The 12,145-nt window shown below is 38.2% G+C and overlaps 1 protein-coding gene across 1 annotated transcript in view; it reads left to right on the top strand.

Moving 5' to 3' along the window:
• fbxw4 (F-box and WD repeat domain containing 4) overlaps positions 1-11,011 on the top strand; it is a 50,762-nt gene extending 39,751 nt beyond the window's left edge. The window contains exons 7-9 of the mRNA XM_056471350.1: positions 5,653-5,793; positions 10,275-10,416; positions 10,493-11,011. Coding sequence (XP_056327325.1) covers positions 5,653-5,793; positions 10,275-10,416; positions 10,493-10,627 — 418 coding nt within the window. The 3' untranslated portion in view covers positions 10,628-11,011. The remainder of the gene's footprint in view (positions 1-5,652; positions 5,794-10,274; positions 10,417-10,492) is intronic.
• Positions 11,012-12,145: the final 1,134 nt, after the last annotated feature.

Here is a 12,145-nt window from a genome sequence, read left to right as displayed (position 1 = left end):
GGTCAGATAAATTACTTATGTCACATTGTCCTTCATGTCTTGATATCCAAGGCTCCTTTTAAGCAGTCAAGTTAATGGTGTTAATGAAGTAAGTGCAAGACTCAATATTTTGAATATGTAATGTGCTTGTTTATGTATTTCTAGAATAAAGTGTTTAAAACACATCGTTTTGAAACTGAAGGAAAAGTAAAAAGAAACAACACAGATGTTCCTATATTTGTGGCCAAAATGATTTTTGTAGTTAGAGGTTATGGGCAGTGTAGTTTTTTAATAGGAGATTTTTCCATTATTGAACTTTTAATTAAACATTTTTATTAAACATTTATTAATGATCCTTTTACAAATTTCTCTTCACAGAAGTAATATAGTCTTATAACATTACTATTATACATATGTAGACACAACTGAACCTCTAAATGTGTCAATTTAACTAACATAAGAGAATATGTGGATGCATTAAATAAATACACAATATCTTGAAAATTGTTTATTAGGTCAATTGGTCATGGGGCCAGTTGGCATTTTATTGTGGAGTTTGCATGTTCTCCCCGTGTTGGCGTGGGTTTCCTCCGGGTGCTCCGGTTTCCCCCACAGTCCAAAGACATGTGGACTGTGAGTGGGAGTGAATTCAAAAGTGTATAGGTTTTTCCCAGTGCTGGGTTGCAGCTGGAAGGGCATCCACTGTGTAAAACATATGCTGAATATATTGGCGGTTGATTTTCGCTGTGGCGATTGCTGAATAAAAAAGGGACTAAGCCGAAAAGAAAACGAATGAATAAAACTGGCCGTAGTTTATGATTGAGTATGGGTGTTTCCCAGTAATGGGTTGCAGCTGGAAAGGCATCTGCTGCATAAACCATATGCTGGGATCGTTGGCGGTTCTATTTGACCTATCAAATAGAGACAGAGCCGAAGGAAAATTAATGAATTATTAAAATTGTTGAAATTAAAATGAAGATTTTCTACTTGCAACTGCATAACCTTTCCACATATAACATTTTACCCAACACTGTTTTTATCTACCTCACCTGTCAGAGCAAAATTGCACCCCTGTTTTTCAGATAAGATTTACAATATTTCAAATTATGATACTAAATAAGCAACAATTGCAGTATAAATGTTTATTCTTGTATACAGTATGCAGATGGTCCATTATCTTATCCATTTTCTAATATTCATATTATCAATAATAATAAATATATATCTGGTGAATGCTTTAAATTTGATAGATGATGTGAAACGTTTTTTTGGGGGGGTTTTTTGCAGACAATAAGTTGTTAATTTAACTTCCTTTATAAAGAACGAGGAACTTCAGTTTTTCTGACTTCGCCCTTAACACAGCAATTCAATTTGTTCTTTAATGTCTTTCTCTTCTTCTAAAGTGAAAAAGTCTATGATCAGCCTGAGTCAGCCTGGACACACAAGTGGTGCTTTAAAAGGACCCCTAACTTTTCATGGGGCTCTTGCCATCAAAGAATCCCACAATTGGCCACAAATTCTTGACATTTTTTCTGTCAAAGAAAAGGGGTTAAATGCCTGGATCCTACCAAGAGCTGTGTTATACAAATTGCAATCTCATTGTTTTTAAGAGAACGCGTGTGACATTTAAAAGTCTCCATTGTCCCTTTCCACGGCATTCTTTTATTTTCTTTCCTCTTTGCTGGTGGTTATTTCGACTGTGGGCTAAATTGGCTGACATGCAGACGGCGCAATGCGATTTCTGTTTGTTTTAGGGCCTGAAAACCTCAGCAGGGCTCTTTATGTACCTGTCTCACATCCTTTCAGGGCACTGGCTGTTTCCCATAGCTTCCCTGTGCCAGTTTACCCTCTACACTTAACCTTACAAGAGCGTTAGCTCAAACTGACCTTTTCCTGTGGATCTAACACCCAAAGAAATGTCCTCGCCATTGCCCTTTTACAAAATCCATCAATTCATTAAAGTTCCCTTTCATAAAGTGTGTGTGTGTGTGGCCCAAATGGTCAAACAGAGACACAGGGACTGTTGAGGAGGCCAGACCCACCATTTTTCTTGATGGCCCTGAGACCATAACTCATGGCTAATTACGAACACATGCCATTTTCATAGTGCAGAATAGAGATTTAGAAAGTCCCCAACAATCATATGAACATAAAAAGGGAGCAGTTTTATTTGCAACTCTCTTTAGCTTTTCAGATATTAAGATTTAACTGTCTACAAAATATTTTTGGACGAAACAGCAATTTCAGAATATTACAAATATACAATAAAACATTTTTTATATCTTCCAGTTTAATATGTGTGCAAATTTAAATGTGTTTCTAAATAGATTTTTAAAATGTAAGTGTAATATATATATAAATATAAATACATCAGCTTTTTTTTTGTTTAGTTATTTGAATTAATGAATTACCTTTTAAATCATTATAATTTAATATATTTAGTAGACATTTTTTTATTATTAGTTTAAATTATTAATCTTGATTTATTTTATTTATTTTTTGAGTCTCTCATGCTTAAGCTCTTTTAAAATATATATTATGTATTAGAATCTATATCTATATATGAAAAGATCAGATGCAAAAACTAGGGATGTCCCGATCAGCTTTTTTTTGCCCTCGAGTCATTTGATTTTGAGTCTCTACCGATACCGAAACCCGATCCGATACTTCTATAATATATACAAAAAGAATAAAGAAGAGTGAAGAAACAAATTTAGGATGTTCCTTATTTTTTTATTTAATTCACCTTATTTTAACATTCAACAACTGTTTGGTAAAATTCAATAACAAACAGAGCGCTTCTGTGAGGTAGCTTGAACATAGTAAATAAAGTAAATTCTTCACTTTTAGACTTTAGAGCAACAGTAAATATATAAAAATCTAATATAAAAACAAACAGCACCTCAGCTTAAAATATCCGGCAGGCAATCCAAAGTTTACATATCTCACAGTTTGCTGTTGCAATGTTGTCGTCATCAATTTTATGATACCTTCAGACCGCTTCCATGTTCTGCTTAGCTGGCACTTAACCAATAGTAAAAGTGATGTCATGCTGCACACATTGCTGTTTTTGTGTGAAGTCAAGAAAGAGGTCTAACTCTGTGCCACCGCATAACTATAGATGCGTTTAAAAATAATGAAAATATATACTGTATATATACATATATATTCGAGTCCTGATCGGGAGGTAACGTCTGAGACCAACAGTCTGAAACCATGTGATCGGGCCCGATTTCCAATCACATGATCAAGTGCCGTCTGAAATTTTCTTCTAAAATAATCATTTTTCTCAGCCTCCTCTGTTTATGTCCCGTTATTTCACTTTAAAGAGAATGAAAAGAATCTAATCTTATTTGAAAGAATCTAATTAATATTTGTTTGCATATAAATATATATATATAATCTGTATTTTTGTATTTATAATAAGTTTATAATTATTTCAAATGTATTAAATTTATTGTATATGTCATTTAATATGCTTTTATCTCTACTATTTTCTAATGAAGTGAGTGAAATATAAATGGTTTGTCTTTGTTTGTTTGGATACATTTTGCACGTACTGAGTGCTGTTATTGCTTCAGCTTAAACACATCGAGGGGTCAAAGAGGATTAAGTTGAGGTCAGTTGCTCTTTGAGGAGCGCTTTAAAAGGATGTGGAAAATAAAGCTTTTTCCCTCTATTTTGTCTGTCTGTATTTGGTGGCTACATTGTTCATGTGATCACTTTAGCAGATTGCAAATACGCACAGTTGCCCCCTACATGTCTGTTAGTGACCTCTCCGCTTCCACATGTCTGAACATTAGACATCTCCTTCGGCAAGAGCTGTGAAAAAAGCCACCATAGGGCCTCACTTATTGTTACATAATTTCTAGTTTTGCTTGCTTAAAGAAGGAGAAGGCAAACCACCTTTCTGTGGCAACCGTTGAACGCACGTAGAGAGGGACTGCTGGTGGACGCACTGTATATGTATTACTCCACTGGGACAGTCGCACTCATGTCTTAATTAATCTGTCCATTTCACCTACTGACCTTAATAAAACATGTGCCATCACTCGGGGTTTAAATTGAAGATCAATTTTTCTTTAGCAGCCCTCTAACTTTTATCCACTCGATCAAAGGGTCTCGTCGAACCAGTTGTGATCAGATGACGTTTGGAAAAGGGACAGTCTCACCGCAATGTTCCCAAACAGATCAGACGCTGGAAGAACAAGCTCGCCTGCCATGCAGATGCAGTAATTTAAAAGATTATATGGTTATCCTCCATCCTGTAATCTTCACAGGTCTCTCTAAAACGGGAGAAAAAACATGGGACGCATAAAAAAAAACCTGTGACCTAACAATTTAAGAATCCTGGGTGTTTGCTGTTGTACTTGGAACAGGGCTATTACTGGCTTTAAAATCAGAGCACAGATGTGAGGACTTCTTTTACGATGCTTGTTTTTCTCACTTCACGCTTTGACATTTGCAGAGTCCCCAGCAGACGTCGGAGGCTCTCTCTCGCTCGCTCTCTCTCTCTCTCTCTCTCTCTCTCTCTCTCTCTCTCTCTCTCTCTCTCTCCTGAGTTTACACAATTTCCTAAAGCACTTAAAAAAGAAATATCTGATGCAAATTGCATGTTTTGCAAACAAATGTTTTGGATCATTTAATTGATTGTTCCTATTGTTCAGCGCTGCCATCAGTTCAAGTTGTTGCCAGCATGTTATTTTAGCAGCAAGGGGTAAATGATGGGTATGCAGATGCCCGAGGGGCTACAAGAGAGTTTGTCTTTAGGCCCACCAGGGTCCTGGCCTTTGGTTCTGCAGGACTATCTCTTAAAGAGACTGTGCCTTAGAAAGACCCCCCTCGTCTCCCCCAGAGCGAAGGTTGGGGATTACCAGTCTGCCCTCGGTGAACAAGCTCACAGGAGACCTCGAACGTGGGGGGTGGTCGCTATGGCCATTGGACTCCCATAAATGGTTGCTAGGGACCAGGTATCAAAGGTCCACAAGTCACACACAGTCACGGTCATGGAGGGAATTAAATGGCAACAAAGAAATTGTGATTCTACAATAATCTGGCCTCTGCGGCGCGGGTGGGGGCGGAGGGCGCCTCGGACCCGTTGAGTCTGTGATCAATGGGGCGTGGTGCTAGTCCCAGCACCCCCCTTTTTCTGCCCTCCATCTCTTTTCTTCCACTCCTCTTGGTTTACTTGCGTATCTGGGAATTTACCTTATGGCCAAACTAAGCTGATTTAGCAGCCCATTCAAAGTCAGAAAGGTGTTTACTTTTTATCTCCTCGTCCTAAGACTTAATTTAGCTTTTGTGTGGTCCATGGATGTTGGAAAGTATAGTGGGATTTAACGGTAATAAGAGATTAAGCGAGCAAATGAAGGCGTTTGGTTTGAAACCAGATCTTTATTGACTCCAAGATGTGGGGAAAGACTGGGAGACGTTCCAATCTCAACAACAAGTAAACATGACCTGTTTTATGAGTCCGCTAGTCACTGAATTGCTTTGATAAAAACCAATACTCAGACAAGACGCAGGTGACCTCACTTGTCCACTCCACTCTGGCATGAGTTTGCGTAATTTTCCCTTGTCATTGTCTGTGGTTTATTAATGTGTGGTAATCTTTCTCAATGAGGTTTAACAAGGTATAATCTGCAGTCTTCTTCTCTCACATCTTTCTCTCAGGTGTCACCTGGTGTCGTGTCTTGGTACGGAGTTCCGCAGAGGTGCAGGTGTGTTGGACATCATCTATGAATCTCCCTTCCAGCTTCTCACCTGCGGATACGACACCTTCATCCGCTACTGGGATCTGCGCGTCTGCTCCAGGTACTTGTTCTGGGAACCTCTGGCACCTCTCTGTCATGGTCCAAGTTGAATTAGGCTTTGCGCTTACATTGACCTGCACTGTCAGCAGATTTGGCCTTGTCTGTGGAGACTAATAAAGTTAGCTGGTACGTCTTGGAGAGCTTGTGAGGAAGATTAGTGTTCTCTGTTAATCTAATAAGCCCTCCTGTGCATAGAGTACCGTTTAGATAAAAAAGAAGCTGGACTTGAGCCTCCTCTTGGGTCTGTGGATACAATTGTTCCTCTGAGAGATTGAAAAGGACCCCCTCGTCGAGAAAGGCTCTTGCGACGGGACTATCACCCACCCAAGTCCACGCCGGTTGGTGGCCATATTGATGTGGCGCGGCAAGTCTCCAGGGCAACAGGGCGGGTGCTGGGGATCAGCGGGCTGCTTGTGGGGTGGACTGGGGCTCTATGTAGGGCTTTGAGGAGGGGGGACCCTCACAATCGCATATGGGGCAGTCAAGTAACACAAATCAGAGGTGATTGAAAGAGGGCCCTGGAGAGTTTGGGGAGGGGCAAATGTCCCCTCTTAAGATATCAATAATTCACAGTAAGACCAGTCAGGACTCAATATGTGCTACGTCTTGATTCAAAGCGTCATTTAAAAAAAAGTTAGTCATTTAAAAGTCATCATCGTCTATAAAAAGAGGGCACTGTAATTCCCTTGTAGAGTAAACTGTACGTGATGGGCAAGTGTGTGAAACAGATTTTGAGGTTCATTGCAAATAATTAAGGTGGATGTGTGTCGCCTCTTCATTTGAATTAGATTGCTCAGTGTCTTGGAAAACTTGCTGTTGCATATATGAGGGGTTAGAAATGCCAGACGACCACCATGAGTTTGACCACAAGCATTGAAAAGAAAAATGGTTTAAAAAGTTTTCTTTAAATTTAATAAGAAAATCCATAATAATATTAATTCAAACTTCATTATTTATATAATGAAAAGTAAAAGATTTATACTACGCTAAGTGATTGAGAATTAGCTTTAATTACAGGATTAATTTACATTTTTTATTTAAATTATCTACAGTCTTCCTGTCCTACTGATTTGTGTACATTTATACAATGGAGGAATGTTTCAAAATGAAACAAAGCAAGTAACACAACATTTCGTTCATAAAATCGATAACTGAGACACTATTATACTTTCCCTTATATTTTCCTGCCACATATGAAAACATCAGAAACAAACTTTACAAAAAGAAGACATCAATAACTAAGCTTCCATCTACCTATTTTTATGCAAATTTTGGATATGCGTATAAAAAAATTGGTTGATGAAAATGGCAAGATGCGCATAAATTTGAAAATGCGCATAAAAAAACATGCGTAGAGAAAACTTTTTATTTGATAAGAAAAGATGCACATGAACAACGATGGAAACACTTAACGAACAAATTCCAGTATGTGCATTAAAAAAGTCATGTGATTTGGTTATAAGAGATCATGTGATGATAAAAATGTGTGCAAATGGATAAACCAGCTGGCTGAGCACATTGTAAAAAAACTGAAATGTTGTTTTGGTCATTCTAAAACACCTTAACCATTTCAGTATTAGTGTTATTATATTATTAAATTCCTCTAACTGTCTAGAGCGTCTGTGCTCCGTGTCTGACGCCTTCAAACGACACCACGCATTCATTGCGTGTTGGCATCGTCTTCTGTGGCACAAGTCATTTATTAAATAAGGAAAAGATTCACGCAGCTTCTCCTACTGCAACAAGTTCCATTTTTACTGTTGATATTGGGCGCCAGTTAATCAGAAAGTGACAGTTTTTTTCTCTTTTGCTTGGAAACGTTGCTTTATCCGCCTTTTATTGTCTTTTATGCAATATTCCAGTTTTGTGCAGAAAGTTAATTCGTATTTTTGGATGGAAACATACCGAGTGAGTAAAAGGTCATTTTAAACTACAATTATTAATAACTACGTTTTTATATTTATGTTTTTATATTTACTACGTTTCAAATTAAGGGGTCATGGCTGAAATTATACAAATATTTTCAAAATGAGGAACCTAAACTATTTAAATTCAGCCTATTTTCACTTAAAAATATAAAGTTATGTTTTCACTTATAAACATAACAAACACATTAGAATAATTCCTAATTTTGAGTACACTTTATTTTAGATGGGTAATTTTATAGGGGATATATTAACATTCTCAGGTACTAATTATGTATATACTAATATATACTATATATACAAAGATCTTCCTTTTAAATTGATTTCCAATGTGCACATTTTGTGGATTAAATCGCATATGATGAAATTGTACAGCATTAGAGGAATGACCCATGAGGCCATGTTTAACGTTTTGTCCCAGAATGTGTGTGTATGTGTGTACACATGTGCAGCACAGCAAGATGCAATCCAGACATCTTCCACAAGCTCCTGCTGCCCCGCTGTCTGCCACACTCCCTCTCCATGATTTATTCAGCACACCATTAATGGAGAATTGATCTCTATTGGCTCAGCACACGCGCAGACACTTGCCCTGTCCTTCCCTTTTTTTTTTTTCACGACCTGCTCTAAAACAAGAAAGCCCCTTTCCGTAAACAAGGGATGAGGTTTCACCCTTGTGGCCTGCCAGCGCAAATAAGACACTCGCCCTTAAGCCGCGCAGGGAGAGTTAGCCATGGTGGCTTTGGCCCTCTGTGTTAGGACTGCTCTAATATAGCGTGACAATGGCTGGAGTTGTGGAAGAACTGTGGACTTCTGTATCTCACAATGTGTCCAAATATGCAGAGCAGTGTGGTGTTTATTTAATTCAGTTGGTCATTTGATTTAGTGGATATTTTTGTGATGTGCATCATAATAGTACAAGCTATAATTAAGAAGGGAAATTATGTCATCCCAATTTTTTTTTAAAGTACTTGTCTTGTGTTATTCAAAATTTGTGTGACTTTATATATATATATATTATGTATATATTATGTAAATATTATATATATATATATATATATATATATATATATATATATATAATGTGATATATATAACGTGATATATGTATATGAACAATATCACACTCGTAGCAGTGTAATATGGCTGTATATCGGCACTGGTGGGAGGCATGTGTTGTGTCCCACCAGTGCCGATATACAGCCATATCGCACTGCTACTTGTGTGGTATTGCGTTTATACAACAGTTTGACAGAATAATCGTGTATATAAAAAAGAAAATCAAACAAGGAGAGTCTCAAAATCCTATTGTATGAGGAACTACTTTCTTCCGCCATTCCTTCCCATCTGCAGCTGACGTTAGAACAGCAGAAGCCGTTATTAATTCACCAACGTCACTTTAGAGCTAGTATTTGAATGATTCTCTAGCATAATGTCTAAAGCGATGACAAAACAGGTGATCTTTCACACATTTTAAGATTTTTTAAGGCTTTATAGCATGAAATGCCATCAGTCTAGAGACATTTCCCAGTATTTCTCTGCTACAATCAGGAGATCACAATATTTAACCCTGAAAAAGCCAAAGCAAAGCAAACACTACCAGACTGTGGTATAAGTACACTACACTACGCTACATACAAAAGAAAGATATCTACATAGAAAGTTGCTTACCTGTTTTATTATGATTTGATCAGCTGTAGTTAGAAATTACGCAGTTTTTTTTCTCTAAAGGCTTATTATGCGGTCTCTGTTGCCATCTTGTGACGGAACGTCAACCATCTTTGCTCTGCTCAATATGACAGGCCGATGCCGACGCACTGTATCTCCATAATTATAAATACTTAAACTAGGCACTAACCTTATGAATAAACGGTTGTTGCTAGATCGGATACATTTGCGGCCGGAAGTTAACGAGAATTATTTATAGTATTTATTAAATTTCCCAGTTATTGTATTTTATTAACATCTAGATGAATCAATGCAAGTAAACCATTTAGTATCAAATTATGTAATCAAAATGAGCAAAATGGGAACATCGCTTTACTTTTTCTTTCATGAACACTCAACAGGATTTAGTGTGGTAATGAATATGTAAATGGCAATGTTGATGTATTTGGTCTTGGTGGTACAGATATGCTACGCTGCTGCTGCTGCTTTGATTATTATGGCAGAGCAAGTACCGAGACCTGCTATTGCCAGTATAGCTGCTGCTGCAAACATAATATATATGTAACAGATAGCAGATCTAAACACAGGTGGAGCGGGAGTGGAGGAGGGTCTCTGAAAACACGTCGCAGTTTGACAGCGTAAAATGACGCGGAGCATTTAAACTGATGAGGAGCAAGCTCATTGGCTGCAGAGGTGACAGATACCAATCTCCTGCACCATGTAGTTAATGATGCAGTAGCAGATTAGGTGACTTATCAGCCTGCGCGAGCATAGTTTCATGGCAGAAATTTCACAAAAGTGACTTTTAATGCATTATTGCTGTATTATACAGCTAAATCTCTCCTCTGCATATTTCACAATTTTTTTCATAATTTGTACTTTCTATCAGGAAGTGTGTTATGGAGTGGGAGGAGCCTCATGACAGCGCCCTCTACTGTATAAAGACAGACAAGAATCACATGATTGCCAGTGGCTCATCGTACTACGGTGTGGTGCGTCTTTGGGACAAAAGGCAAACTCGCTGTTTACAGGTAACCTTGAGCATGCCTCAGCACTTTAATTGGTATTTTAGATCACCATAGTAAATTCATCATATCCGTTTGACAGATGTTCCAGTTGGCACCCACCACCAGCAGCCCAGTGTACAGCCTGTGCTTCAACACCACCCACCTATACGCCGCCTTGGCCTCCGTCCTGTATTCACTGGACTTCAGAACTGCAGGCTCCCAGTCCTGGAAATAACCATGCAGTAAGGTTAATTGAAACTTTTAGGCTTGTTCTTTGTCTCCTCCAAGCCTTCAGTGCTGGTCTCAGCTCTCAGACAGGGAAGTGGGCATCTTGCCTTTTGGATAATCTGCGCAGCTAACAGTACAGTTGTGGCCTAGTGGATATTTCCTGTCACAGGCTCCTGAGAGCGAGCAGGGTTCATGACCTTCTGTGGCCCAAGTCTTAACGGACTTAACACATTGCCAGCGACCTCTGGGATGTCTAAAACAAACACTGCTCAGAGCTGCCAACACCCGCTGAGGGGATTTATGCTAAATCACAGCACATATGATAATAGATATATTGTAACTCAGAGTATATTTTTCCAACAAAGAGCCAATTAAATCTGTTTTATTTTGTTTCCGGTGTGCATTGTCTTTTTTTGGTTTTCTTAGCTAGTCGAGGCGTGCTTTAAGTTTCTTGGTTGGTTGCTGTTTGTGTAGATTTCATGACACTCCAGTAATAGCTTGCTCACATGTAAAATAATTATCCCATGATCAACTATTATCATAATTGGCCATGTTAATCAAAATCTGACATTATCTAATTTTATTCGGACACAAAACCAGTTTCCTAAGTGATAACAATTAACATTTTGGAAGGGAAGTGTTTGTAAATATTTATCAGCCAGATGGGCTTCTCTGAGCGTTACAGAAGAAACTGCTGATCTCTAGGGTTTAAAAAAACAGATAGAAAATATCAACACAACACATTAAACCTTGAAGCAGATGAGATACAGCAGCAGAAGATCAGGGATCCAAACCTGACAGCTGAGAACAGCAAATCGAGGCTAGAGTTAGCATGGGCTAACCAAAATTCAACAGTAGAATATTGGAGAGAGAAAAATTGCATTGTCTGAGGAGTTTCTGTTTCTATAGCAACGTTTCAATTTTTGTAAGAGTCTTTAGAGGAGAAAAAACAAGGGAATTTAACATATAGCTAAAATAATAGTGTAAACCCATTTAGGTTTAGGTTGCTGCTGCAGATGTAATAATGTGGGATGTTTTCTTGCCACGCTTTGGGCTCCTTAATACAAACTGAGCTTCATTTAATTGTCTTAGGTTAACAAACCATGTGGCAAAGCTTGGATCATCGTAAACTGGCTTCTCAAAAATGACAGTGAGTTCACTAATCAGCCTCCACAGTCACCAGATCTCAATCCAATAGAGCACATTTAGGATGCATTAGGACAACTGCAACATGCTATCATGTTCCCAGCACCTTGAATCTTTTTTGCAAAGAACTAAGGCAAAAGTGGGTCAAACAAGAGTACTAGCAAGGTCTACCAAGCAAAGCAGCTGGTAAGTGTGCATATCACTTGTAGTCGCTAGTAGGCTGTTACTAGTTGTTTACAAATGGGATGTCATTTTCTTTTGACAAGGAATCAGAATCCTTGAATGGAAAGTGTATTTAAAGGCATAGTCCAAGTCCACCAAATAAGAAAATTCAGTCAATACTAACTCATGTCATGCCAAACCACAAGACATTCATTCA

Source organism: Danio aesculapii, chromosome 13 (assembly GCF_903798145.1).
Source record: "Danio aesculapii chromosome 13, fDanAes4.1, whole genome shotgun sequence".
Lineage (NCBI taxonomy): Eukaryota > Metazoa > Chordata > Actinopteri > Cypriniformes > Danionidae > Danio > Danio aesculapii.
This window is presented reverse-complemented; position numbering and strand designations above follow the sequence as displayed.